The following is a 27,582-nucleotide window of genomic DNA, read 5'->3' as shown; positions in this document are numbered from 1 at the left end:
TGGAAAGACGACAGATATAGTCAGGACGATCAGGATCAGAGAAACCAGGCGGCTGTTTCATATAAACATCTTCCTCCAAAAATCCATGTAGAAAAGCATTCTGCACATCAAGTTGACGAAGTGACCAACCACGAGAAACAGCAATGGAGAGAAGAAGCCGAATAGTGGTAGGCTTGACGACAGGACTGAAGGTGTCCTCATAGTCAAGACCATGACGCTGCCGAAAACCGCGAGCAACAAGTCGCGCTTTGTAACGCTCAATAGATCCATCCGAATGCTTCTTCACTTTGAATACCCATTTTGAGTCAATAACATTTACCCGTGGTGGTGGAGGAACGAGAGTCCATGTCTTGTTACGAAGAAGAGCATGAAACTCCTGCTCCATAGCCTCTTGCCAATGTGGAATGCGCAGGGCAGCCTGATATGAGCGAGGCTCAGAAGATGGATCCGCAACAGCAGCAGCCAAACAAGCAGCCAACCAAGCAACCGTACCATCCTTACGTTCCTTAGGTTTGAAAATGCCACTGCGACTGCGTGTATGTGGTCGGGACACAGGAACCACCGAGGTCGACGAAGCAGCCTGCAACGGGCTGGAGGACGATGACGTTGACGAGTCAGCCGGTGACGAGGAGCCAGTCACGGTAGCCTCGGACTCAGTTGGCGAAGAAGGCCGACCCACCGGCGAAACCGGCAGAGCAGACGAAGCAGCTGGCGACTCCGGCATCACAGACCGGGCCGATGGCGAGCTCGGCATAGTGGGCCGTGGCGCGGCCGGTGTCGCGGGCCGATCCGCTGATGAAGGCGACGTGAGGACCCGAGCCGCGGGCGAAGACGGCGTGACGGGCCGAGCCGCAGGCGAAGACGGCGTGACGGGCCGAGCCGCGGGCGACTCGGCGGCCGCTGGCGAAACGGACCGAGCAGTGGAGATGCTCGGCGCGACGGGCTCCTCGGGTGACCATGCATGGGCACGCGAATCGATGCCATGCAACATAGGGCGATCGACGTGCCCACTAGAAGACGACGATGATGATGGTGAATCCTCCAACAGCTCCAAACGAGCTCCACGTCCAGTTCCTGCACCATGGTTAGGTAACAGCAAAGGAGAGTATGCAACATCATCAAATTGGTCAGAAGCAACAGAGGATGAATGCAGGGATGGTGGTTCGACAGTGGACACAGAAAGGTTGGCAAAGGGAAAAACATGCTCATCAAACACGACGTCCCGAGATATATAGACACGATTAGTGGGAACATGAAGACATTTGTAACCTTTATGAAGAGAGCTATAGCCAAGAAAAACACACTTCTTAGAACGAAACTCAAGCTTGCGCTTTTTATATGGACGAAGATGCGGCCAGCAAGCACACCCAAATACCTTGAGAAAGGTATAATCAGGTTGTTCATTAAGGAGAACCTCAATGGGAGTCTTCATGTTTAAAACACGAGTAGGAGTACGGTTGATGAGAAAGCATGCAGTGGTGAAAGCATCACTCCAAAACCGAAACGGAACAGATGCATGGGCCAAAAGAGTAAGACCAGCTTCAACAATATGACGATGCTTACGCTCGACTGAACCATTCTGCTGATGAGTATGTGGACATGCTAAACGATGAGCTATCCCAAGCGACTGAAAGAAAGAGTTGAGGTTGCGATACTCGCCCCCCAGTCTGACTGGACATGAACAATTTTGTGCTTGAGAAGACGTTCAACATGTTTTTGAAACTGAACAAAAATATCAAACACATCAGATTTGCGTTTAATAAGGTAAAGCCAGGTAAAGCGACTATAAGCATCAACGAAACTGATATAGTAATTATGACCACTGACAGAAGTTTGAGCAGGACCCCATACATCTGAAAACACAAGTTCTAAAGGATGTTTCACCTCACGACTGGACTCCGAAAAAGGAAGTTGATGACTCTTCCCCTGCTGACAAGCATCACACACTGCTACATCTTTATTACTAGACAAACTAGGAAGCTCATGACGACGCAAAATATGACGGACAATAGGTGTGGCCGGGTGACCAAGACGAGCATGCCACTGCGACGGAGAGACCCGAACTCCACTGAAAACACGAGCGACACCAGGATGCTCCAGACGGTAGAGGCCCTGGCACAACCGCCCACTAAGAAGAATGTCCCTCGTGCCCCGATCCTTAATAAAAAGATCAAAAGGGTGAAATTCACAAAGCACATTATTATCACGTGTGAGTTTAGGAACTAAAAGAAGATTACGGGTCACAGATGGAACTCGAAGAACATTGCGAAGCTGAAGACTCCTATTGGCATGTCTAGTGAGAAGAGATGCTTGACCAATATGAGAGATGTGCATACCTGCTCCATTGGCGGTGTGGATCTTGTCGGAGCCATGATAGGGTTCACGAGTGTGAAGCTTCCCCATCTCGCTGGTTAGATGCTCTGTCGCCCCAGAGTCCATGTACCAGTGTGGATCGATGGAGTAGGACTGAGTGTGTCCCTGTTGCTTCTGCGGCGCAGGACGATCAGCCATGGCGACCTGACGGGCATTGTTGCGTGTATCTTTGCCGTCATTGCCAAGACCAAGGAAGCTTCGCTGGAAGCGCTTATGACACTTGGAGGCCCAGTGCCCATCGCGGCCACAAAGCTGACACACACGTGGACCGCCAGCCCCCGGTAAGGTCGCAGTAGGTGGGGGGGCCGAGGCGGGCGACGGTGGCAGCCCCAAGGGAGACCGGGGTGATGAAGAAGAGCGGCCACCCTTGGTGGCGGCGTTGGCCGAGAGGGAGCCAGTGCCCCTGGTGCGGCGAGTCTCGACCCGTTGCTCAGTGAGAAGGAGCCGAGAGAAAACCTCGTGTGCCAGCATGGGTGTCGAGTTGCCCCGCTCGTTGATGATCTCGACTAAGGCATCATACTCCTCATCAAGACCATTGACAATAAACGAGTTGAACTTGGAGTCGGTGAGGGGCTGTCCAATGGAGGCCAATGTGTCGGCGAGGCCCTTGACCTTGTTGTAGAACTCAGTGGCAGTGAAGTCAAGCTTCTGACACTCTCCAAGCTGACGACGGAGTGCAGAGACACGAGCCTGGGACTGCGCTGCAAAGGTGCGCTCAAGGATGGTCCAGGCCTCATGAGACGTCTTCGCGAAGACAACAAGGCCGACAACTGCCGGCGAGAGCGACCCCTGGATGGAGGAGAGGTTCGCCTGGTCCTGCCCCGTCCAGACGCGATGGGCCGGATTGTAGACCGGACCGTGCACGCTGTCTACCAGCGCGGGTGGGCAGGGAAGCGATCCGTCGACGTAGCCTAGCAGGTAGTGACTCCCCAAGAGCGGGAGAACCTGCGCACGCCAGAAGATGTAGTTGTCGGCGGAGAGCTTGATGGTGATGAGATGACCGAAGTGAAACGGCGGCGACGAAGACGATCCCATCGAGGAGGCTGCCTGGGGTGCAAACACCATGGAGGCAGCCGGAGGGACCGAAGCCGATGCGGGAGGAGGCGGGACCGCAGTCAGGGCGGGCACCGCAAAGCTCGCGGCCGGTGCGGACGCCGCAAGGCCCGCGGCTGGGGCGGACGCCGCCAACCCCGCCAGCGGGGCAGTGTGATCCGCTTGCGGCAGGAGCGGCGGGACGACGCCTGCGGAGTCCGCAGCGGACGGCGGCGCCGCGGTGTGGACCACGAGGTCACGCCCAAGCGAGGGCACCGGCGGCGTGGAGAAGACGGAGCCGATGCTCCTTGTCCCGATCGGAGCCGGAACAGAGACGGCATCGAGCGGGAGGTTGAGCAGAGCCGCAAGAGAGACCGGGAGGAAGCCCACAGCAGTGGAACCGGTGGTGGCGGCGCTCGACATGGCGGCGGCGCGATCGGTGGCGCGGCGGCGGCGGTGAAGGCGGCGGCGGCTGCGGCGGCGGTGCGGGTATTAGGGTTTAGAAGCGGAAGCGATCGTAACCTAGCGTGATACCATGTAAGACAATAAGTTTTGGGGAACCAGTACAACCCTCTAGGGGTGGCTTATCTCATTATATATAATGGTTGTGTTACAATATGTACAATATACGTACATAGGTACAGAAGCTATACATAGTCTAACAGTAATTAATAGGGCGGTTAAGTAGTATTTGCTTCTCTATCCGTGGCCGCTACTCTCCGGTTGCCGCCGAGCGCTGTTAACAGTTCGTTATGTTGGTTGGCGTTTGCCTTGGCTTTAGGGCATGTACATCAGTTTAGACACCGGGTGTCTATAGCATGTGTCCACGTCACTTGTAGACACCACCAGAAACAATGCGTACAACAACATGTCTATTTGGCTGGCTATAAGCACAGGGCAGGTTTCGCTTGAAAAGAGGAGAGTCAGTTTATTTCCAAAACGTGCTCCACCCACGATATAGACGGCTGCGCGTACAACGGTAGAATAGGTTGTCGGTTAGCTACTATTTATATGGGATTAGACCGTCGATAATTTAACAGACAGACTAAGTCGTTTTTCATCTTCTCTCTCACCCACGTCATCTAAAATCCTACGTAGCACATGTTACAGACGAATGACTAGATACCGTTGTACGTGCCCTTATAAAAGTTGGGGGGGGGGGGGGGGGGGGGGGAACCCCTTTTGATCAAAACAAAAAAGAATGTGCGGCTACCATTTTTTACGTGTGGAAAATGTACACATCTATTCTTTAAAGAATCATGGAATCCATTTGTGAGCGGTCGGGCCCTTGTTTGAAGGGAAAAAAAATTTAGGGGTAGAGTAAAATAGTGATACGGAATGAGAGTAAAAGGGGTACGAGGCATATAATCCGCTGCTTGGTTAGGGGTAAAGAAGTCGATGAGGGAAGGGGAAAGGAAATTAAAGAGGTGAGGTCAATTCACAGGCGTCTCTTCCTTAGTCCCCTCCTAATTTTAGCTGGGATAGAGCTTCCTCGCAAATTTCCACCGCTAATTCCCACCACACATCAAAGAGGGGGTTGTGGTTAAAAAGTCTAATTTTCACGTCTGCCAAACACGCTGTACGTACGTGTCTCATAACCCGAGCAGGGAGGACGAGTCCAATCGTACCGGTACGCCGATCCATCCATCCATGATCCATCTGGGCCGGCGAGGTTAAAACGAAGTTCTTCTCTCGACGAAATGATGGCGGAGCTAGCTTTGGTATCCATCCATCTGCTGGTGCCTTCGGGGCCTGGATGGAAGCAGTCGACACGTGGATCGTGCCCCGCCCGTCATGGCCGCTGCCAAGCTAGGCCATAGGGCCTAGGGGGGGGGGGGGGGGGGGGGGGGAGCGACGATCGACGGGACGGGCGGGCCACGCAGTACGGCGGTGACAGAGAGAGCACGGCTGACAGGACGACAGGATAGAGGCGGAGAGGGGTAGGAAATCTTGAAGCGAGATACAGCGGAAAGGGAAAGGAGCTAGCGAGCCCAACCAAAGACTGGATAGCACCGTGTACGTGCAATGCAATGCATGGGTAGGCCAGGCGAGGGTGTAGCCTCCGTCCGTCCGTCCGTCCGTCCTGCCATGGCATATAGCATAATAAACCATAAAGAGAGGGAAGTACTCTACGAAAGCAGCTCGTCCTCCTCCTCCGGCTAGTGCTATCTGAGCAGCAAGCTGGGATAAGGAGAAGAGGAAAGGAGAGAAAGAGAGAAAGAGAGAGAGGGAGGATGGGTCGCGGCAAGGTGGAGCTGAAGCGGATCGACAACAAGAGCAGCCGGCAGGTGACGTTCGCCAAGCGCCGCAACGGGCTGCTCAAGAAGGCGTACGAGCTGTCGGTGCTCTGCGACGCCGAGGTCGCGCTCATCATCTTCTCCACCCGCGGCCGCCTCTTCGAGTTCTCCACATCCTCATGGTACGCACGCAGCCGCAACACCCGATTCATTCTGCTCCGACTCGTTTTTCTGTATGAAAAACTTTGCTCGTTTTTTCTACAAGATCTTCCTTCGGGCGGGCTTGCCGCCATGCCATGCATCCATCTAGGCCGCGGACGCATGGCCGGCATGCTAGCCCCTCTTCTTTTGTTGCTGTTTTGGGGAAGGGTTTGCCGCGTCTTCTCTTTTACCATCCATCAGCGCTCGGGATGTTTCCCCTTTCCTCTTTTGGTGCTTATGCGAGTCGAGGTCGCTGTAATAAGGGGCGGGGCAGCTGATAATGGCCTCCAGGAAGGTTCCATCCTGATCCTAGCCATATCCCGTAGCGCGTAGCCTCTCGCCTCAGCTCTTTTCTTGCCGGCAGACCCGTGCATGCTGTGTTCCTCACTAGCCACGCACATGCCGATCGATCGATCGACCGATGAATCAGAACCACTAGCTACTTCGTTTTCCCTAGCTAGCACATCCAGATCTGGGCAGGCAAGCACATAGAGTACATAGTACCTTTGTTTTTCTAACAATCACACAAGCAATTTTATCACTAATTTCTTCTCCTCATCTCCCCTGCCGGCCGGTCGGCTTGTTGCCTAGCACAGAAAACAAATCGATCAGCCTCCTGTGTTAGTTTTATGTAGCAAGTAGTATGTGTGATCTTCCATGCGTCGTTGCATCGGGGAGTTCTTGGGAGATCTGGCTCTCGACCCCTCTGAGTTGTGTGGAGATTCTACTGTTCCATTGGGAGCGTCTCCTCCGGATCCAATTCTACTGTTCCATTGAGCCCCCGGCCCTCTCTCCTCCCATCCCTTCTCTCTCTCTCTCCCCGTCTTGTCTGGGTGACTCGTCGGGGGCCGTACGCGCACGCGGCCAGGCGAGCAAAAGTAATGGAGAAAGCCCATGTGTATCGGTGCACGCGCTCGTCACTTGGCCCAGTCCTCGTCAGGAGCTATCCTATCCCGGAGCAGGATCGGAGTACCATGCTGCTCCCCGGCCGCATGTGAACGACGGAATGGAAGAAAATTCACCGGCCGGTACTAGTCTAGCAGTGCGTTCTGGCCGTAGACATCTGACAAACAGGCGTAGTACGTTACGTACCTCATCGTCGTCCACGGGATCCGGAGAGGGTTTACCTGGAGGGCGCAACGGCAAGGACCAAACGTGAGATATATGGGTAGCACTAGTAGTAATACTACTGCTTTTGCGCTGATCACGCGTCATTAAGCTATAATCGTATGCAGCTCTAGGCAAACAGTGACGAGTAGAGAAAGGATTTATGAGATGCTAGTACTATTATTGTATAGTCTCAGCGTTTGTTCAGCAGAGCGCAGCTTGAAGTTGCAGGGGAAAAATCATCCTAGCATGAATAATCTGCCGTCATTTTTTCTATATGTGCATATGATATTTGAGAAACAAGCAGATGAAATGGCGAGAAATTTGAAAAGAAAAATGTCGCCGGCTCACCATGAAGTTTTTTGGTTTGAAAAATGCGCTTGTGTTGTGTGCACTGAATAATTAAAAAAATGTCTTACACAAATTAGTCCGGATTTGAGGTTGCATTATGCTAGCGGCCACGCATTTCTCGAATGCCAACATGTGCACCGACCAATATCGTAATTTACTACTCCCTCTTGTACTAAATCGACGGCACTTGTTTTGGAACGGAGGGAGTAGTAATTAAAATTATTCAATAAGCTTTTTATGTGAAGAAAATTGGTAGGATCACTGTCTATTCATTAAGAAAAGAGATGTTTCAGTATGTACAGAGCGGGCATGTGTGAAATGAGGGCTCTATTTGGCGATCATGCATGTTGATTCTCTATCCAATCAAAACTCGGATCTAGGTGCATACTACTCCGTCCATCCCAAAAAATGGTCTTACATTTTGAGATGGAGGGAGTATTATTTATGTTGCACTCTTCTAGTTGCCTATTGCGTACAATAAAACAGGAATAGGCACCGTCATGGTTTCTGAAACCAAAGCACGGGAGTTTGCAGACATGACCATTTGAGTATTTTAAGGGAATTTTACATGAATTTGAAGATATTAAAAAAGGTGTACGCAAAAAGAAACACACACACACACACAAGGTATAACCTTTTTGTTAGAGATCCTAAAGCTGAGGTGTAGAAATTCAATCTATTAGATTTATGTTATTAGTGGCATCATTACTTCTTTCCAAATGGCCTCCATAGGAAAAATTCCCTATACCTGATTCTCTTATAAACCCTAGAAACAAATCGATTCCTCATTTTTCATGAGAGCTTGTGCGGAAAGATTTGTTGTGTCTTCCCTATCATCCATCCATCTGCTGGGTGTTTTCCCTTTCCTATTTTCTTATGTTGACTTTCTTTTTATATAAATGATATCTTCACTCAATGATATACTCCCTCCGTTCCAAAATTCTTGTCTTAGATTTGTCTAAATACGGATGTATCAAGTCACGTTTTAGTATTAGATACATCCATATCTAAACAAATCTAAGACAAGAATTTTGGAACGGGGGGAGTATAAGAGATGATACAACCACACAGAGCGAGTGTCCGGCCTCTGCACAGCGCGATTCACACGGTTAACACGTCCAACGCAACAAAAAACACACCAGCCTTCCATTAGCAGATGAGCTATCACTAAGAGCAACTACAGCCGGAGTTGACAAATCCGGCCCCTCAAACGCCCACAGACACGTCCACGTGTACTGACCGGACCCCTCTCAAATAATATATTCTAAATTCGGACACCTTAATTATCATATCTCAAATCCATACAGACTCATGCAACTACATCAATGCACACACATCTTCCGGCTACTTCATCACTACTAACTAAACATGCCACTAGACTACCAAAATTTGGCATCTTTGACTATGGTGGAGTTCATCCAGGGCTGCCCTTGCCCTTCCCGGCGCCCTTACTGTCCTTCTCGCGGAAGTACCGGTCGAATACGTAGTATGCATCGAGCCGGATTTTCTCGTCGCCGGAGCTGTCCTCGCCGTCATTGTCCGCCTTCTCCTCCTTCGGTGGCAGTTCGGCCATGGCACGGACCACCTGATTCTGCTCTCGGGCATGGGCGCGCGTGTTCCTCTGTTGTCGTTTCTTCACAATGCGAACGCGGATGACTTCCTCCTCTGCGGCTGCCCGCACCGCCGCATCAGCCGCGTCCGCTTCGACATTTCCGCCACTATACGGGCCTCGGCGGCCCTTATCCTCTCCTTCCCATGGCGGGGCGCCCGTTCCCGGTGGGACTCATAGTCTGCCCGTCCGGTGATGGGGAAGGAGAGGGGTTCAGGCTGCCGGACCGCGAGGATCCAGCCCCAGAGGACCCGAGCGCTCCGTGGGCCAACGCTATAGAGTCGCGGCAGACAGATCCGTTCGTCAGCCGGGCGCTGTCCTCCACGGGAGCGGCGGAGTGCAATGCGGACTGCCATTGCCTCCTCCAACCCGCACGAGATGACACCCCGGTCGATTGATCCGGACTGGTCGGAGTCCGATCCGCTGTCTGCCATGTTGGAGAAGGCCGGAAACCGCGGGAGGTGAGCTTGGGTGGCAGAGGGGAGTGGAGTGGAATGGGTAGGGTTTGCTCCGGCGAGCGGATGGGGACGAATATATGTGGGGTCATGCGAGCCAGCATGGGCCGGGTCCGACATGGCGGGCGTGCCCGAGCGCGCCAATATCCGCCCCATATTTGGGCTGGATATGAAGGATGACGATCAGTCCGGGCGTTTGAGGCATCCGTCTAGATCGAAAAATCATGACCGGTCAATGACTAGGCGGCCGCCCGGACGTTTGAGGAGGGTTGGAGCGCCCGGACGTTTGGGACTTCTATTACTAGCTGGCTGGCATGGTGTGTGCATATGCCTTGCTCGACCTAATTATATGTTTCGTGGTGTATATCGTTATTATCTGGCTGCTAGATTCCACTGTTCCATTGGGAGGGAACCACCGAACCAGCCCTCGGATCCAATTCCACTGTTCCATTGAGGCCTCCCCCCACCCACACTCTCCCCACGCCTTGCCCGGTCAGTCGCCGTACGTGCACGCGGCCGCGGCAGGGGAGAAAAAGGACGGGGAAAGTGACCCGAGAAAGAAAACGATATGCATCGACCGACGCGCTGGATCGTCAGTCAGGTCAGGGTTTATCCTCCTAGTACGTTGTTCTTCCCGGCAGGCATGGCAATGGCATGGCATGTGACCGGCCGGCCGGTGCTACGTCGTCGTCTCTACTGCTAGTAGTACTATGGTACGTAGCAGCTAGCCCAGCCAGCGGCGTACCGCCCGCCCAGTGCAGCACGGCGAGTTAAAGCAAAGTGGTAGCAAACACGTGAAGACGCGTACTGGGAGTCGAGAGTATTACTGGTGCCGTAGTACTACCTGTTCGAAAAGAAAAAAAAAGTGATGCAGTACCACCTCGTACCCCCTACTTTATTTTGCATCGAGCACGCGCCATCATGCCGTAATAATCGTATGGAACCTTGTTTTTCTTTTTCCTAACTAATGGCAAAATGGCATGGCAAGTCTCAAACTTATTTTTTCTGACTTTTTTTTTGCGAAAGGGCCCAATGCCATATATTAAGTGCCGTAGGTCCTTACAAGCACACCCATACAGATAAATGAAAATACGATCGAATCCATGGGGGTGCCGAAGTCTTCTTCCTCCTCCTGCATCCATAGGAGGCGCGCCATGAGGAAAGCTTGATGCCATCTACGGAGCAAACTTTTTTAAACCTAGCAGCTTGTAGAAGCAGCGGTCGGGATATCATCGATGCAGACCAGGAGACGCCGGCGGCCGAGATTTGCCACCCCGGAGAAGAAAAAAGGTCATGCGGAAACTCCGAGGACCAGGAATGCCAGCCGAATCCATACGGATCCACCGAACACCTAAACCGACCGGATCTTAGAAGACCTGCCGGAGACACGGTTCCGCACGCCCTTCGAGGTTGATGAACACACCAGCGGAACACGAAAAGAGCAAGGAGAGCATTATTCCTAGACGGGGACATGGTCGCCACCTAGCTGCCCCAAACAAAACTCAAAGACTCCATAAAGTGCTCCTGAAGAAAAAAAAATCCATGCCGCTGCACGACATGTCCTGGTCTGACGTCAATCGAGCTCGACGCCATCCAGGATCATGCACTGACTACCTCTTCTCCGGTGATCACCGCGGTAACAATTACTACAGGAAGTAGCAAGAAATTAGTTAAAAAATACTTCATGTTTTCAAAAAAATGTTCCAGTTCTCTCGGTAACAATTAAGGATATGTTCTTTTCAGAGGAACAATTGCGGACATGTATATTATGTGTTTGTGCAGTGTGCACCAAATAAGAACTGCCTTGTACAAATTGGACGGACTGCGCTAGAGGTTACATTATGCTAGCTACCATGCACTTTTTGAGTACGGACCTGTGATGTGGCCAGTATCCTAATTTTCTCAATTAAAATTATTCCATTGCTTTAAATTTTCATAAAATCGACAGGGGTACTGTCTATTCGTTAATGAAAGATATGTTACAATTAATTTTTACAGAATGGGCATGTTTGGAATGGGGACCTTCATAGGGAAAATTCCGACGGATTAAAATCCTACAAATTCTTAGAAAAACCCTTCAATCCAAAGGTGCTCTATATTTACATCCAATTGTTTAATGAGATGGTCTACTTAGAAATAAGTGCCCTCCAAACGATTCAACAATGTCAAATTCGTTTGGTCATGTCACACTACAATGTAATGAACTCTTACATTACATTAATTGGGTCAGAGATATTTCATGATTTTCTTTTTTCAAAAGCTTGTCTATAATCCATTTCTCTTGCTGTTCAACAGCATGTACAAGACACTAGAGCGGTACCGCAGCTGCAACTTCAACTCCGAGGCAACTGCAGCTCCGGAGACTGAACTAGTAACCTTTTCAACACTGTTGCTTCATATACATTTCATGTGCAAAACCAAACAGTATGTACTAGACACTAGAGCGGTGTTTCTAGAAGTATATACATGGCATGCCACGTGCATTTTGTGAATTGTTGGTCTTGGATAGGATTTACGTTTAGGATCAGATGATGGTAATTTAGTGACTGGAATTAATGTGTTTAATGTAATTTCATGGGTCATGGCAAATCAAGTATCAATAAAGAAAGCAAAATAATAATTCAAATTGGATGTTTGGATGTAAACTGTTAATTAAATGCAGTGGTATATGGTGAAAATAAGAGCTCCGTCTACTGCTTCTGTGTAGCAGCAAGTATTTAACGGAATTAAATAAAACTTTCTGAACATTTGCACATGTACAGAGCTCTCACATGATGGATCTAATATCCCTTTCTGAAAGTAAAACTACTTAACGCTGGAGAGGACTTATCCCCTAACTTCAGTGTGATGTAAAAACTACTATATATGCTAATTTATGTATGCTTTCTCATTCATATTATCAACTTTGAACTAATTAATTAGCAGTATCTTATAGTATGCCATGCCCTTCTATTTTCATTGTTACATAGCTATTATCTTCTAGAAAGTTTTTGCAGTACCTTGTAAACAACCGTACATATCTATGGTTTATGCATAATGTAGTTCTGTATTTAGTCATGATTTCACTCGATTATTTGACCAGTGTGTTGTTAATTTCTCTTATCCAAACTAGAACAATTACCAGGAGTACTTGAAGCTGAAGACAAGAGTTGAGTTCCTACAGACAACTCAGAGGTATGCTAGCCAACTATACGAAATGTTAGATATATCAATCATGTCGATCATTAATTACTTACCAGGTGATCGATTGCTCTTTAATATTGTCATGCATTTTATAGTTGAGTTAGTGTCTAAGCGAGCATGGATGACATGGACTTAGCATGCGTGTTCTTAGAGGGAGATGGAGGTAAACACACATTAGTAGACGCAGACATGTGTGTGTTGTGTGGCTGCGTGCATTTTAGTTGCTGCATTAGAAGATTCATTGGTAGATTTAGTGTGATCGCATGGCCTGCATGCAAGAAGAGATCATAAATAGGAGAAGCACATGCATATACTCCAGATGGTTCCCGGTCGTCTTGATCATGGAGAGAGTTTAGGAAGTGATGAGAGCATGGAGTGATTAATGGAGTACGCGTGTATGTGTGTACTAGAGAGTTGAGAGAAGATAGAGAAATTACAGAGAGGAGAGGAGCTGTTAGTGCCTAAATTAAATTATTGATCTTTTACAGAAATCTTCTTGGCGAGGACTTGGGCCCACTTAACATGAAGGAACTTGAGCAGCTTGAGAACCAAATTGAGATATCTCTCAAACATATTAGGGCGACAAAGGTACATCATCGTAGTCAAGTAAATTCATTGGTGATCATATTTCCACATATATATGTACTTCTCAAGTCGTAGGTTCAGATGCATTCTGTAATAATATAAATGTTTGAGATCAGATGTATTTAACATGTAGAATGTCATGCTGACTAGCTATTTCTGTGTATGACCTATACAGAGCCAACAGTCACTTGATCAGCTTTTTGAGCTCAAGCGCAAGGTAACACATGTGTCGTCTTGTTAAGCCCTGGTCTTGTGTTCGATATATTTCTTTCAGTGTAGATGCCCCAGAATTACTAATTACTAATTTGTGCAGGAACAACAACTTCAAGATGTTAATAAAGACTTACGGAAGAAGGTATAATACTTCCCTCACGGTTTTTAATAATTTTATTTTATTCCCAGCATTGGCTTAGCCTGAATGTGCCATATATACACAAACTATTTTGGTTAATCCTCATTTACACATGCTCAGGAGTTCCATACACAGTACAGGGAAGCCTCAGTGATAAAATAAAAACATACTATACGAAGGGAAAATTAGCACTAGCTGACTTCATATTGTTTCAGTTATTTCATTAAATTGTCAATCATCTAGTTTCTTTCTCCTAACTAAAGAAAGGTCGCACAACTGAAAATATGAGACATGGCACGGTTATAACGGCCTGCTCTTTCAACGGTTTTTTGAATATGCATTTTTTTGCTTGTTCGATGGAAATGCACGATGGACCATAGAATTCTTGGCAAAAGAAGTATTTATATTGTTGTTAAAATTCCATGGCTGTCGTTTCGAAAAAAAATATCCATGGCTGTGGTTTCTATTGGGAATGGTAAATTAATGGCTGAGTTCGTCACATATATTCCAAAGAAGTGTGAGCTATGCATGCTTCAATTTTTATCTCTTTGTTGTACCAGATACAAGAAACTAGTGCGGAAAATGTGCTGCAAATGTCTTGCCAGGATGTTGGACCTAGTGGGTCTAGTGGCCATGCTAATCAAGCTAATCAACAGCAGCATTTTCATCCTGCTTGTGACCCTTCCATGCGTATAGGGTAATTTTTTTTCTTCAACTATTAATAAGAGACTCCAAGTATGATGCCTTATTAACATTAACTATGTTCTTTAAATATAAATAATCTCAGCAAAAAGGAAAACTCATATCAACAGCTCATACTTTAGTAAATTATATGAATTGATTTTTAAACATTCTTTTTGAAAGGAATACAGTACTATATTTGAACAAGATTGCCAACATGTAAAAAAAGGAATAAAATCCAAATTTGCATTACCAACAGAAACTAAAGTATCTCAGTAGAACAGCTTGTGCAGAATCAATAAAAAGGTTTCCTTTTTAAACATGTCTTTGTCTATTTTTTTTCATAATGACCTATTACGATCGTGTGCAGGTATCAACGAAATTTCCTGGATCAATTGAACAACGAATGAATGGTTGTATTACTTGAGCCGGAGTTCAGATGTCCTATGTCGGGTCGATGTGATATAAATTTAATGCAATGCTTTCTTTTATCCATGGGTTCTAACTTAAAACAACCTATTATGTACTATTCAATCATATTGTGTGCTATTTTAAACTTGAGAGGAGAATTATCTGAATGTTGGATGCTGAATTGACCACACAATCTCTCAGTTTGAACTGAGGGTACTGAAAAGTGCACCGTGTCAGTGCATAGCTACAAACAATAAGTCACCACTGCACTGACATGTTATCCATAAATGTTCATAAAAGTATAGCAATTCATCTCCATTTCCATAACGAAAATAAAGTAAAAATTAGGTAACTATACCATAATTATGAAATGAGAAACATGTTTCGAACATTAATTCAATATATAATAAACACTTCATTTTCAAGCCATATACACATGGTCTTATTTACCATTTTTATCATGTCAATATGGATTCCATAATACATTTGAAGGTCGTCATATAATCTATGGAAACATCCCGAAGGTCGTCATATATATAATCTATGAAAACAAAGGTTCATATTATCTATAAATAGCATGCCCCATAGTAACATCCAAAAGGTCGTCATATCACCTATAAATAGCATGCATATATAATAGTGTCAAGTCTGTGTACGTGTGACCAGCTCAACTAGATCCATCTCCTCCTTCACCTGGACAGTCTTGATTTCTGTTGGACCTACCGCTGTCACCAATAGCGATGATCCAGATTCAATGTTTGTGAGTGCGTCATCACACCACGCCATCTCCATATCTATCTCATGGTCAATCTTAATAGTGTAGTCCATATGGTTGAAGATATAGTCCATGTCAACATCATCATCTATGCTGTAAACCGGGTATTGCGCATCCTCCTTTGTGTCAAATAAACCATCACACATGTCAACAGAAAAATCATCACATGTAGGGACTAGAACTTCTTCACAAGAGTCAGCCTCTCTGTCATCTGTGCTGAATAGTCCCTGGGTGATCATTGTGTTGGATGGGTTGGATTCTGACCAACTGTCATTCACCTGTGCCAGATTTTGTGTTGGGGGTGCTGGTGAAGATGGTGACAGTGGAGGTTCTTTTGGGGCTAGAGGAGCAGCAGTGACCTTGCTAGAGCCAATTCCAAGGCTTTTGATGTAGTTCTGCAGAAGGGTCCCAGATTTGATATTCTTGGCGCTTGTGCGGGTCCGCCTCCGTGCAAACTGCCTTCTCTTGGTTGCATTCCAATGATTTTTTATGGAGTTTTCAGTTCTCCCAGGGAGGCGCTTAGCTATCTCTGCCCATTTGTTGCCAACCTCCTTGTGTGTTTGTATTAGAACCATGTCTTCCTCCTCACTCCATGTATCTTTCTGCATTTGTGGTTTCATCCACGCACAAAAGGTTTATTTCAAGCATGAATACTACACAGATAATATGAGAAGTTTTCAGGAAAAAGAACTTGACAAAAATATTTCAGATTTGGAAGCATCCATGCCCATTTTTGTGTTTCACCATGATAATTTTACCCATTATTGTCATTTATCATTAAACATTTTGTAATTTTTAAAAATTTGATAGGGGCAAAGGTTATTTGAACTTCTATAGCTCTGGTCGACAACATGATTTTCCATGATGCATTGTTTCTATCCGCAAAAAAAAAAATGATGCATTGTTTCTAGTTTTTCCTAAATCATATTTCCCCTCAGTTTATGTTTCCTTGTCCCATGTGGGCATGTCAGGTTAGAATTTTCTTCTCTGTGCCGGTTCGAGTTTCTATCATCATGGTTAAGAACCATTCAGTACTAAGTACTATCCCCATTCCCCACCCATCAACCTGATAAAAGCTAACCAAAAAAGATATCGCTTATATTACTCACAAAATTTAGTGCACCCTTAATAAAGGGCAGGCCCAATGACATTCAAATATCCCTCAGTGTGTCCAAACTAGTTTTTTAATCTTAATTAGATTGCAAATCTAGTGCTAAATACTATCCCCACCCATGAATCTGATATAAGCAAACCAAAAATGACATCGTGTATGTAATTTCCAAAATTTAGTGCACCCATAATGAATTGCAGACTGACCCAACGACATTCAAATCTCACTCAATGCGTTCAAATTAGTTTTTTTTGGAGCTTAATTAGTTTACTATTTCATTAAACACGGTCAAAGCAAAAGACATAACTGTAGGCATTCCATTTATTACAGAATACAAAGGAGATCAAAATAGATTTGACTCCTCGGTTCAGTTCAAACGGAAGTTGGAGAGACAAACCTTGATGTTAGGTCTCAAATGGTTGTGCCATCTTTCTCTGCATTGCTTTCCAACTCTTCCAGGCAACATTTGCGCTATCTGAGACCACTTCCTCAATCCAAACTGCTCCACTAACTTCACCAACTTCCTGTAAAAGATGCAAGGACGAGCTTAACATCGCAGATAGCAAGCAATAACACAGACATACAGCGCCGCAAACAGAGAAAATACTGAACCAAGCATGAAACAATATATCTAATTCTTACCTGTCTTCTTCCAGTGTCCATTGCCCTTTGACAACATTAGCCCTCTTGAGAGCCTTACTGGAGGCCTTCTTTCTTGGGAAAAACCTGCGGCTCATCTCATAGGTCTTGTATGATCCAAGGCCGCCTCCCATGAGTTGTGAAACCTCAAGTTTTGGTGTCAGCAGAGGCACGTGAGGTCCAGAACTATGAACGATTGATGATGAAGAGTCCCCACTGATGACAGCTTTCGTCGTCACGCCTTGTGGGTACTGGTAGTAGTCAGGATAGAAGGCCGCAAAGGGGCCGATCGATCCACCGACAGGTTCGAACGAACGATCAAGGGAGTGGAGATCATAGTGGGCACTCTGCTGCACATGGAAATCAAGCGGCATGTCATCGCAGCTCCCTGCGTGGGGCTGGAAGCAACCGAAATCCATGGAGGGGTTTCAGGAGCTGGCTACTGCTAGGGGTGGGGGTGAGGGGGAAGAGGGACCGGACGGATGCTGGTTCCTGTCTACCTGCATCTCTCGGAAGAGGAGACATTGGCATGGCGTGTCACATTATATCTTGACAAGACCGGCCTTATGGCCCTTAATGGCCACAAACTAAGGGGTTTTTATGGGTTTATTAACTTGCGTTGTTAATGGGGCATTTACTTTCATAAATCGATTACTTCATGCAAGAGAAAGAAAACTATAGTTAATTAAGCAGCATGCATTATTCAGAAAACGTGGCACACACACCACCCGTACCCATTGCAAGATGCTGGTCAAGCCGAGAAGTCATTAACATCCGCAGTAGTGCATGGCATGCGATGCTATATGCCTGTACCATCAGTCGTTTCGTTTTCCTTGTGATGTAAAAGTAAAGCACATCTGCTTGGCTGAAAAATAAATTGCGCAGAAATTGAGCTGTAAATTCATCCTGAACTGAATCTGTGATCCTTCCAAACAGTTTTCTCAGAGAGTGCAGAACCCATGTCCAAGTTCGATCGAAATAGATGTCCATGTTATAGCACCGATATTTAGCAAATGGCAAGGCTTTTGTTCTGGCTGTGGCTGTGGCATGCAATGCAAGTCTTAGTACTTATCTTTAGGGAAACCTTCCCAGACGGCGCGCCGGCCGAAGCGTTCCGCCGGTCGCACCGCTCGCTTTATCTACATGTAGGCCCACCACCGAACGACCATCTACCTTATCTCTTCAGGAACAACACCATCCACTCATTCTTTTGCTCGTGCATCTCCTCTACCGCAACCTCCTCCGCTCGCCTCTTTTCTTCCTCTCTTGTAGATGCTTGCGCCTCCCCCACCGGCGACCGGCTGTGCCGCCAGCCATGGCCACCGCGCCTCCCCCACCGTGGCTGCCCCCACCCCGCCCCCTCACGCCCCACCAGCGACCAGCGCTGCAAACCAACCCCCACCGGTGCTGCCGATGGCGGCGAGAAGTAACGGAGAGCCGCGGCGGCCGACGTTGAGGCGTTGCAACCACGGCGACAAGTGATGGAGATCCATCATTTTCTTTTCTTGGAAGCAGCCCCAATTTTTGCTGCAGACGCCCTTGATTTTTGCTGGAACCAGTGTAAGATTTTGCTACAACCATGTTCTTTTTCTATGGAACCAACTCGAAGTTTTGCTGCCATGTCATTTTCTTTTTGGTACAACCGGTTTTCAATTTTGCTACCACCATCTTCAGTTCTTGCTGGAACCAATTAATTATTTTGCTACCACCATGTTCGTTTCTTTTTTATGGAACCAACCCAAATTTTTGCAACCATGTCATTTGTTTTTGATACAACCAATGTACATTTTTGCTACAACCAACCTCGGTTTTTGTTGGAACCAATCAATTATTTTGCTACCATGTTTTTTGGGGGGAACCAGTGCATCAATTTCTTTGCTACCACCGTTTGAGTTTTTGCTACAACCAATGTTCTCAATTGCTACATCCAACACGCATCACAGTGTCATGTAATTTGTTGGAACCAGCAAACATTCTTGCTTGAAGCGGCATGATTTTTTGTTGGAACCAGTGTTTCTTTTTGCTGGAACTAGCTAATTTTTTTGCTACAATCTGCTACTGGAGTTTTTGTGCTGTTGAGAGTTTTGCTGGAACCATCATTATTTTTTGCTGGAACCGGCAAATTTTTTGCTTCAACCCAGCATTGGAGATTTTTATTGCTTTTTTTGCTAGACATGACGCTGCAAGTTGACAATGGCGGCGAGCCGGAGACGGGGACGCCAGGGATGCTCCAACCATGATGACAGCGCGCTGGAATCCTCCTGTGTTTGAGTTGCAACCATGACGAGCAGAGGCAGCCAAGGCAAGTGTCGGAGACGACCGTCAGGCAAGCGGCAGGCGAGCGCGGGTGACGGGCGTGGTGGCGCGGTGGAAAGCAAGCACGGGAAGACGAGGACTATCGCGAGCGGCCGGCGAGCACACAGATCTGGCATGCGCGCTCGCTGTCCTTTTTTTTGTGTTTCCTGTGCGTGTTTTTTTTTCTGCATGTTTGACTTTTAAAACAAAGCAATCAGACGGTGGGGAACGGATGTATCGGGCGGCTGGGGCTTGACCGGACGAACAGTTCGGCCGGTGCGCCGGCGCCTATAAGCGCCCTTATCTTTAAGCAACCAATTTGGAGTTTTGGACACTTCAGAAATGGTATCGATTAATCAGTCTTATATAATTAAACTGCAGCATCGATCGAAGATGAAGGAAGCTGCGAGCTCAAATTATCACGCGCGGAAACAAAATCGAACCCCTTTTTGTGTAGGGGAAGAAACCTAGCTAATTTGCAAGGAAAAAAAATGCTGCTTGCTCAAGCGCAAAGGCGAAGAACTGGGGCGAGGACGAGCAAGCGGCACATACCTACTACGTGCACCGTCGCCCACGGGAAGAGCCCGTCTCGCTGGCGGCGCGGACGGAGAGAGCGGGAAGCAACCGGTGGCGATGCCGACGGCGACGGCGGTCTCGAGTCCACCGGCCGCCGCACGGCACGAGCAGAAAAGGAAGGAGAGAGAGACCATCCGCCTCTCCGAGTTCCTACCCGCTCGTACTGGGCTCATTTTAGGTTGGGCTTGGTGGGCTCTTGGGCTGGTGTTGGGCCTTACAGGCGGGCCAGGCTAGAGGCCTGGTATTGCGGTCCGGCCTGCGACGGCCAGCCCTGATGGAAAAGGCCGCCCTCTGGCCGTCGGAGGCGCCACTGGCTCGCCGGCAGGAAAAGAGGCAACATCTCCAACTCCGTGACGGCGACGGCGAGGGTAGGAGGAGGAGATGAAGCTGAAGCAGCTGGAGGGCCTGCTGGGGGGCCTGACCCAGTTCTCCGACCCCAAGGTACCCTCCGCCGCCCCCGCCGTTCGATTCGCCTCCAGAACAAGCATGAACTTATCTGAGCTTGCCGCCGCCGTCGCCGGCGGCGGCCGTGGGTGCAGGTGGAGCTGGAGCAGTACGCGACGGGCCCCCACATCGCGTCGAGGATGCTCTACACGGTAGCGCCCCCGCCCCGATTGATTCCGATATATGCCTTTGTTTGCTTTATGCATGGATGCGATCCTGGTACTTGCTGTGATGCGATTGTGTCTGCAATTGGACGCCCGCGAGTGCGCGCGGCCGCGGCTCCATGCCCAAAACCGGCAAGCTACTCCGGCAGTGGGCTAGTAGGCTTGTGGCGACTTCCATGCTTTGCTATACAAGATTCTGCACATGTTGTTGCTCGCACTTTAATTCTTTTGCAGTACAAAGTTGGGAGTGTTTGATTTTTCAGCTGCTTGCAAGTTGTGCCTCAACCTTTAGATTTGTCTTGCCTGGCTACTTTTATCTGAAACAGTGCATGTTGAACCATAAGGTAGACAGATAGCTAATTAGGCCTGTTGGGCGTGCTTGGATGCTGAAATTCTAGTGATTCTGGTTGTGTGCCTCTGTTGTATCTTTCTCATGGTGAGTTGGTGAATCCGTCAGGCCGAGAACAGCTTCGACGACATAGCTGGTAAAGTGGTGGCGGATTTTGGGTGCGGCTGTGGTACCCTGGCCGTCGCGAGTGCTCTGCTGGATGCTGAGTGAGTTCGTTCAAGCTCTTAGTATTTTGGTGATCGTTTTCTTCAGTTCTTGTTCAGAGTCGTTTCTTCTGAGGTGGTATCAGCAGAGATCTCCGCTCCTTAACAGTACAATAGCGTTGTCATTTTTATAATTCCGGTGCCATAATTCGCACACCTGCTTTAAACAGTAGCTAAATGGGGAACTGAAGAGTGGTTACCTCTGCCGTGATTTGTTGATTGATTGTGCAGAATAAGGTGTACTCTAAAGGTTTAACTAGTACCATGTTTTGGGGCACACCAAGGGTTTAACTAGTAGGCAGTACATTGCTTCATGATGTTTATGTGCTGATTTACCAGTATTTGATCTTACTAGACAGTATACTACCATACCGGCTCACTGATCCACCTCCCTTAGTGCCCTGTCTATAACTTAATCACTCGTACTGAAGAGCTAAGAAGATAAAACTGTTTCTATTATTATTATACTTTAATTGATCACATATTTTTTTGTTCGAAATTTCTAGATGCTGGTCAAAATTATGTTGCGTAACAATCATTATGTGGCACTATCATTCCCATGGCATGTAACAAACTCATATACTGCACAATATTTGAAATAGTTGTCCATTATTGTCATGAACTTATAAACCGACGTGTTTGTGTACCAGTTGGGTATCTTACAATTTTTGTTGTTATTCTGTTGTTAGATATCCCTAATCTTATTCACTACGATTGTGGAATGACAGGCATGTCACTGGTATTGATATTGACCTCCAGTCCCTTGAACTTGCTCAAGAAAATGCTACTGATCTAGAGGTATGCTGTTGCTTTCATTTCCAATTGCAACAATTGCTTTTATTTGAAGCAAATAAACCTTCATATTGACTCTTTTCCCTCTATAATGAGTCAAACATCACACAGAATTTTCCGTGGGTCTTCTTGGTCTATTATCTCAAGCGCTTACTATAGTTGATCAAAGGATAACAACTTGCAAGTGCAGTTAGCTGAAAGCTGTTTTGGTCCCCATTTTCTGTTGCCTTTAGCGTTACATTATATGCTTCTTAAGAAATTCGTAGGGACAAGGTTGTGGGACTTAGCTTGTACCAAATACAGTTCTAGAGGATTCTTTTTAGTGAGGAGAATGTAATTCTGGAGTTGATCCTAAATGTAGTATCTATATGAGATAAGTGCATTACCCCTCAAAACCCTGAACTCCAATACAGGTCAGAAACACACCCCTCAACACAGAAAACAATTCACCTAAGTTATCTTGAATTCAGTACTCCATGACTATGCTAAGCGCCTAAGCTATCCTGTCACATCCTTATGTTTGCTGGTTAAGTACATGTTGGTGACATAGAGGTAGAGCTGAAAGTAGTATGTGAGAGGATTGACGCAGTAACTTGATATTTCTAGGATATACTATATTTTAACATGTGAATGACATGTTTCTTTTCATTAAATGTTTTGTTATGCAGCTGGATATCGACTTAATTCAGTGTGACATAAAGAACTTAAATTTAAAAGGTATTTTTCTTCAGTGGTAACATATTTTGTATAGGCTCATCGAAACTTCAGTGATCTATTGGTTGTCATACACTATTTTCTGTTACCATTGTGGAAGTTCTTTTCAGCATCATTCTTCTCTACTGCCCTTTTTGTATATTCAATACATAAGTAAATAATGTCTAGGACATCATTTTGTTACCAATGTATCCTAGCTGAACATCCTTTCTAAGCTGGTAGGATCACTTCCCATTATTAGTATTTCGTGTAGCTTGTGCAGGTAAAAGAAAGTAGATGATGTTTTTTTGTGAGGAAAGTAGATGAAATATAATCTTGCTACCAAAAGGAACACATGTAAAATATGGTTCTTGTGAAATGAATTACATTGGTTCTCATATACAGATGCTTTTAACATTGAAAAGCACCCATGACCTTTTGAGTTCCTTATAAGAGATACGGTGCAGGCCTTCTTGTTGATACTGTTGTCATGAATCCTCCCTTTGGGACAAAAAGAAAAGGAGCCGACATGGAATTCCTTTCTATGGGCTTGAAGGTTGTCAGAGCAACAGTTTACTGTTAATGAAAGATGTTCTAGTGTTGTAGTAAGTCTTTAATATCTGTTTATTATTCACAGGTTGCATCTCAAGCTGTCTATTCTCTACACAAGACTTCCACACGAGAAGTAAGTTTTTCTGCCGTGCAAATCTTTAGTGCCTTCTTTGTAGAGAACACTGTACCTCCAAAAGGAATTACTCCATTCTACACACGATGAACCTAACCATAGTCAATATTTATATGTTTTTCATTTTGTACATTCATGTGGAAGAAATGTTCATCTAGTGTTCACTTCCTTTTCGTGCTTCTGATCTTTTAGTACATCAAGAAGGCAGCCCTGCGTAATTGCAACGCAGTCAGTGCTGAAGTTCTGTGTGAGGTAATGTCATTTGAACAGAGAAAATACACTATGAGCCAGCCTTTCTTGTCTTGCTTAAAACCAGGATAGAGAAGTACTTTTTGTTTTTCATGGGAAGGTTATTCTGCATTCAGGATTCTGGGCCCAAACCATGTCTTTTGTTTCGCACCTGCTGTGGTAATACCTGCAACGTGCTCCTTTTTCTCCTTGTTACAGCTGCGCTATGATCTACCTCGGACCTACAGGTTCCACAAGCAAAAGGAGCTCGATATTGCAGTCGATCTGTGGCGCTTCGTCCCACAAGCTCGAGACGAAAGGGCAAGCTAGCAGCCTAGCATGACGCGGCAATGTGACGAGGCCGTGACATCACGCTTGTTGAACCACCACAGCGTGATGGCTGGACTTGCTAGAAGAAGAAAACCCCAGTAGATCAGCAGCCATACCCACCCTGGGCAGTGATAGGGCTTTCCGGCACATTGGCAGGCAGGATTGGTGCTCTCTCTGTACCAGCACTTGTTCAGTTTTTTCTTGTTCTATACTCCTACTATCAGAGAAAAACAGCGTCTGGGAACAAAATTCAGCGTTAAATCGGCGAGCATCGTCTCTGCGCCCAGTTACTCTCTACAAAGTGGAAATTTTTGCTGCGAGTAATTCACAGCGTACACTCATCTGTTTTTTTTCCTTTTGTAGAACACACGACATTGTTTTGCTAAACATTTTAGTCTTTGTGGGTCTGTCTAGGACACATCTAGATGTGGCATAGTTATGTCACATCTAAGCTGATTTTCACTCTGATTGTGGTCTATTTTTTTTTTCAAGTTTTTTTTTGTTTTTTGTTGATGCATTATATATTTGTGGGAGCTTAGACGTGACATCCTTAAAAAACATCTAGATGTGAATTAGACAAACTGTTAGTCTTTTATAAATTTTGGTACCGGGGGACGCACCACATCTTGGCTACAGCCTCGGCAATTTGTTTTGAACAGTTGACTTGCACAGAGGAGGGCGATGACAAATGGTTGGTCGCAGTAGACCACACCCATTACTGAGGTGTACTACGTCTACGTGGATATAATGTCACGGATTTTCCACATGCATGCATGTAGAGAGAGAAGAGAGCACAGGGCTTCCGTAACAAGATTAGGATGCCATGTGGTGCGGCGTTCTTGGGCAGTCCTTTTCCTGAGAGCACGATGGAAAGTCATGGGAGAAGGTGGAGAGGCAGGCACGCTGGTCTATTCCTCTTGATGCATGGCAATGGCACCGTCATGGTGGAGTCAGGTGTTCACGATGAAAGTTGAACCGGGGGGAAGTCTGGCAGTGCATGAGCACCTGTAGCATAATTTGACGCAGGAATTCGCGCGACTTCCTCCTTGGAAAACAAACGAAAAGGACCGTCCAAGTGCTCCAACTCCATCAGCTAATATCCAGATATATACTACCTACAGACTTACGATCGTCGATTCTGGAGGCAGGCAGGTGATGACATGCGCGCTGGCCCGTGGGTACATACGATACTAGATGATGCCCCGCGCGTTGTTGCGAAAATATTTTGTAATATTCTATTAAGGTTTCGGTTACTTGAAATCAATATTGAAATAATCATTTTTTGAAGTATATAAGAATTAAATATAAATATCATAATAGAATGGGTTTTACATGCATGTTTGCATGTTGAAGTGGATTTTTAATATTCATAGTCGCATGTTGATGTGGGCCTTTTATTATGCTTGTTGAATGATGAAGTGGCATACTTGCATGTTGAGAGAAATATGTTAGTGAGGGCTTGTTATTTAGATATAAAAGATGAATGTTAGCTACTGTACGTTCCACTCACAAAGGGTCAGCTGTTCATTCGCCCCTGTCTGCCTGCCTGTCTCGTGCGCCACGCGCGCGCATATACGCCTGCCTGCCCGGCGGGTGGTTCACATAAAGCGGGTGCAGGTCACAGTGGGAGGGAGATCTGCCAACTTTTATTACGTGCTGTGCGGTGCCAGGATCACACTGGCGTACCGCACGCAGCAACCACCACAGTGGCCACAGTAGCGCACACACGCACACGCCCGGCTTGCTTCTCACTCTCACTGGTGAGCCGCATGCATCTGCCGGCCACATTGCTGGCCTTTTACATCCGCGTTGCCAATGCCAAAGTTTATCTGCTGATGATTATATAGCCCGGTGCCTACTGCTCAATCATTCAGTCATACGGTCAGCTTTCTCACCGGTGCGGCAAGGGATCGCGACGTCACAAGTGCACGACGTGACGTGACCGGGCCGTGACGGTGACGTGATTGATGATGGCTCCGCTTCGCCGTGGCGCCGGCCGGCCTTGCCCCGGCCCGATACGTTGCTACCACTAGCGAGCAGCGTTCAACCGATCGATCACTGGTGTAGACAGGCACTGATGACCAGACCATGTTGGGCGCCCGGAGGATGACTCGACAGAGGTGATTGATTTTAGATCCTACACTTGTTTCTCGCCAACGACATCACAGTTGACAGCAAGCCCGCGCGGCCTTGTTCGTGCGGGCAATCCACCGCCGAGGTCGCGTCGCACAATGCAAGCATCTTACACACCACGCGATTTGCCGCGGGTACTCCATTTCAACACCATCGCAGCAAGGTAAGGTACCCTTAAATATTTATCGAAAACTATCCAAAAAATATTCTTTTTTTTTTGTGAAAGACCCAAAAGAAAATTCTACACGCAACGTATCATAACATATTATTATTATTAATGTAAAAAATCTAGCTAGGTAATTTACTAAAATATTCAGGTATTGAATAAAAATTTCTAGCTGTTGGGTGGATGTATTCAAATTTCAATTACATGTTCCTCAAATAAGGTCTCTAAATTCATTCTCAAGTAAGTATTTAAGTTCTTAGCTCATATCAAGAAAATGTATAAATAACTCAAATCTTTGTGAAATTCAAACCTTACATGCATCTTATTGGCTTTCGTTTTTCTAAATCTAAATGTGATCTAAGAATTATGAAAATTAGCATGGGATTATGTTATGACCCCATAAGATTGAGCTTAAAGTTTATTTCACGATTATGGTTATGAGGGCCTTGTATGACATGTGGACCCCACACAATCCTACATGCATGATCTACATGGTCTAACTTTTGTGGCCAGCCAATTTGTGGTACCATTTAGTCGGCAACTTCGTGTGATCTGACATGCAAGCCCACATGTTGTGACATATGGGTCCTGCCATCCTATAGGGTCATATACCTATGGTGCTTTCAACTTTTAATATATGGTGACAATTATATGAATGTTTCATTGCATATCTCGTTTGGAGGCCTTGAGCTTGTCACAGATCCATGACGGAAATATTAGGATTGGTGACAAAATTCTTGTAGTGAAACATGATTGTCGATGATTGTTGATGGGTCCGGGCCCACAATCCTGGAATGAGGGCGTAAGGTCCCCCTCTCCATCCACAATGACATGGTGGTGAGGTGAGCACGTGTTTATTGAGTTCTGGCTCTGTTGGGTGGCGTTGTTGCCCAATATCATGCACCACGACTTTGGTGATCTTGTCCTGCAGGTTGTGTCATGTAGTGGTTGTCTATTGGTAGCTTCTTGCGATGAGGTGGTTGTGCCCATTGCCCTCTCCATACATCAATGTTGATGTGTTCTCTCGAATGAGATACTCCGCTTATCGACAGTGTGGCACTCTTTGATCCAGGGCAAGAGGGCAAAGTTATTCTTTGTAGGCTGAGCTAGACTTTTTGGCAAGAGCGCTTAGCCTCCCGAAAGTTTGAAGAAGGCATGAACTCCTCCCAAAACGAACTTCCTTTTACTTCCTATCTTCCACACGTACTAATACTGCGCCCACACCATATGGGTTCCCAGTCACTTTTTATAAGATATTTTGGCCCATGGTGAACCCCCAATTGTTTGAACTACTTGATGACTTCACCAAAGGTAGGATTGGCATCAAGCGGTTAAACTATGCGATAATAACATTGCTTCCTAAAGTTATAGGGGCGGACCTTATGAAACAACTTCAACCCATTGGTTTGATCAATGTAGGAT

The 27,582-nt window shown here is 46.5% G+C and overlaps 3 protein-coding genes across 4 annotated transcripts; 2 read left to right on the top strand and 1 right to left on the bottom strand.

The window, feature by feature from the left end:
• Positions 1–5,508: 5,508 nt before the first annotated feature.
• On the top strand, positions 5,509–14,744 carry LOC123155767 (MADS-box transcription factor 5). Its single transcript, XM_044573899.1, has 8 exons — positions 5,509–5,824; positions 11,661–11,736; positions 12,478–12,539; positions 13,037–13,136; positions 13,309–13,350; positions 13,447–13,488; positions 14,046–14,182; positions 14,537–14,744. The coding sequence occupies exons 1-8, from the start codon at positions 5,640–5,642 to the stop codon at positions 14,574–14,576; spliced, it is 684 nt and encodes a 227-aa protein (XP_044429834.1). The 5' UTR covers positions 5,509–5,639; the 3' UTR covers positions 14,577–14,744.
• A 475-nt stretch (positions 14,745–15,219) lies between these two features.
• Positions 15,220–18,249, bottom strand: LOC123155766 (transcription factor MYB3R-4-like). The gene is made up of 3 exons (XM_044573898.1): positions 17,106–18,249; positions 16,861–16,987; positions 15,220–15,954 (listed from the first exon to the last, which is right to left on the bottom strand). The coding sequence occupies exons 1-3, from the start codon at positions 17,519–17,521 to the stop codon at positions 15,220–15,222; spliced, it is 1,278 nt and encodes a 425-aa protein (XP_044429833.1). The 5' UTR covers positions 17,522–18,249.
• Positions 18,250–18,401: 152 nt separating this feature from the next.
• LOC123155769 (rRNA N6-adenosine-methyltransferase METTL5) lies at positions 18,402–24,268 on the top strand. Of its 2 annotated transcripts, none has more exons than XM_044573901.1 (10): positions 18,402–18,662; positions 19,275–20,414; positions 20,513–20,569; positions 21,039–21,136; positions 21,862–21,931; positions 22,594–22,642; positions 23,086–23,174; positions 23,256–23,303; positions 23,496–23,555; positions 23,780–24,268. In XM_044573901.1, the coding sequence occupies exons 2-10, from the start codon at positions 20,355–20,357 to the stop codon at positions 23,867–23,869; spliced, it is 621 nt and encodes a 206-aa protein (XP_044429836.1). In that variant the 5' UTR covers positions 18,402–18,662; positions 19,275–20,354; the 3' UTR covers positions 23,870–24,268. The 2 variants fall into 2 exon arrangements, with proteins under 2 accessions (XP_044429836.1, XP_044429835.1); XM_044573900.1 differs by having other exon boundaries at positions 23,751–24,268.
• The last annotated feature ends 3,314 nt before the right edge of the window (positions 24,269–27,582 follow it).

This window comes from Triticum aestivum, chromosome 7B, assembly GCF_018294505.1.
Source record: "Triticum aestivum cultivar Chinese Spring chromosome 7B, IWGSC CS RefSeq v2.1, whole genome shotgun sequence".
Lineage (NCBI taxonomy): Eukaryota > Viridiplantae > Streptophyta > Magnoliopsida > Poales > Poaceae > Triticum > Triticum aestivum.
Note: the sequence above shows the minus strand (reverse complement) of the source record. Positions and strands in the feature narration are given on the sequence as shown.

What these genes read in the sequence shown, in the direction of transcription:
- LOC123155767 (XM_044573899.1), top strand. Translation starts at nt 5,640, where the DNA reads ATGGGTCGCGGCAAGGTGGAGCTGAAGCGGATCGACAACAAGAGCAGC. An exon ending in TTTTTGAGCTCAAGCGCAAG is followed by an intron (nt 13,351 to 13,446) that starts GTAACACATGTG and finishes TAATTTGTGCAG; the next exon opens with GAACAACAACTTCAAGATGT. An exon ending in GACCCTTCCATGCGTATAGG is followed by an intron (nt 14,183 to 14,536) that starts GTAATTTTTTTT and finishes GATCGTGTGCAG; the next exon opens with GTATCAACGAAATTTCCTGG.
- LOC123155766 (XM_044573898.1), bottom strand. Translation starts at nt 17,521, where the DNA reads ATGGATTTCGGTTGCTTCCAGCCCCACGCAGGGAGCTGCGATGACATG. An exon ending in TGGACACTGGAAGAAGACAG is followed by an intron (nt 16,988 to 17,105) that starts GTAAGAATTAGA and finishes CATCTTTTACAG; the next exon opens with GAAGTTGGTGAAGTTAGTGG. An exon ending in ATTTGAGACCTAACATCAAG is followed by an intron (nt 15,955 to 16,860) that starts GTTTGTCTCTCC and finishes CCACAAATGCAG; the next exon opens with AAAGATACATGGAGTGAGGA.
- LOC123155769 (XM_044573900.1), top strand. Translation starts at nt 20,355, where the DNA reads ATGAAGCTGAAGCAGCTGGAGGGCCTGCTGGGGGGCCTGACCCAGTTC. An exon ending in AAAATGCTACTGATCTAGAG is followed by an intron (nt 21,932 to 22,593) that starts GTATGCTGTTGC and finishes TTTGTTATGCAG; the next exon opens with CTGGATATCGACTTAATTCA. An exon ending in GTGCTGAAGTTCTGTGTGAG is followed by an intron (nt 23,556 to 23,750) that starts GTAATGTCATTT and finishes TCCTTGTTACAG; the next exon opens with CTGCGCTATGATCTACCTCG.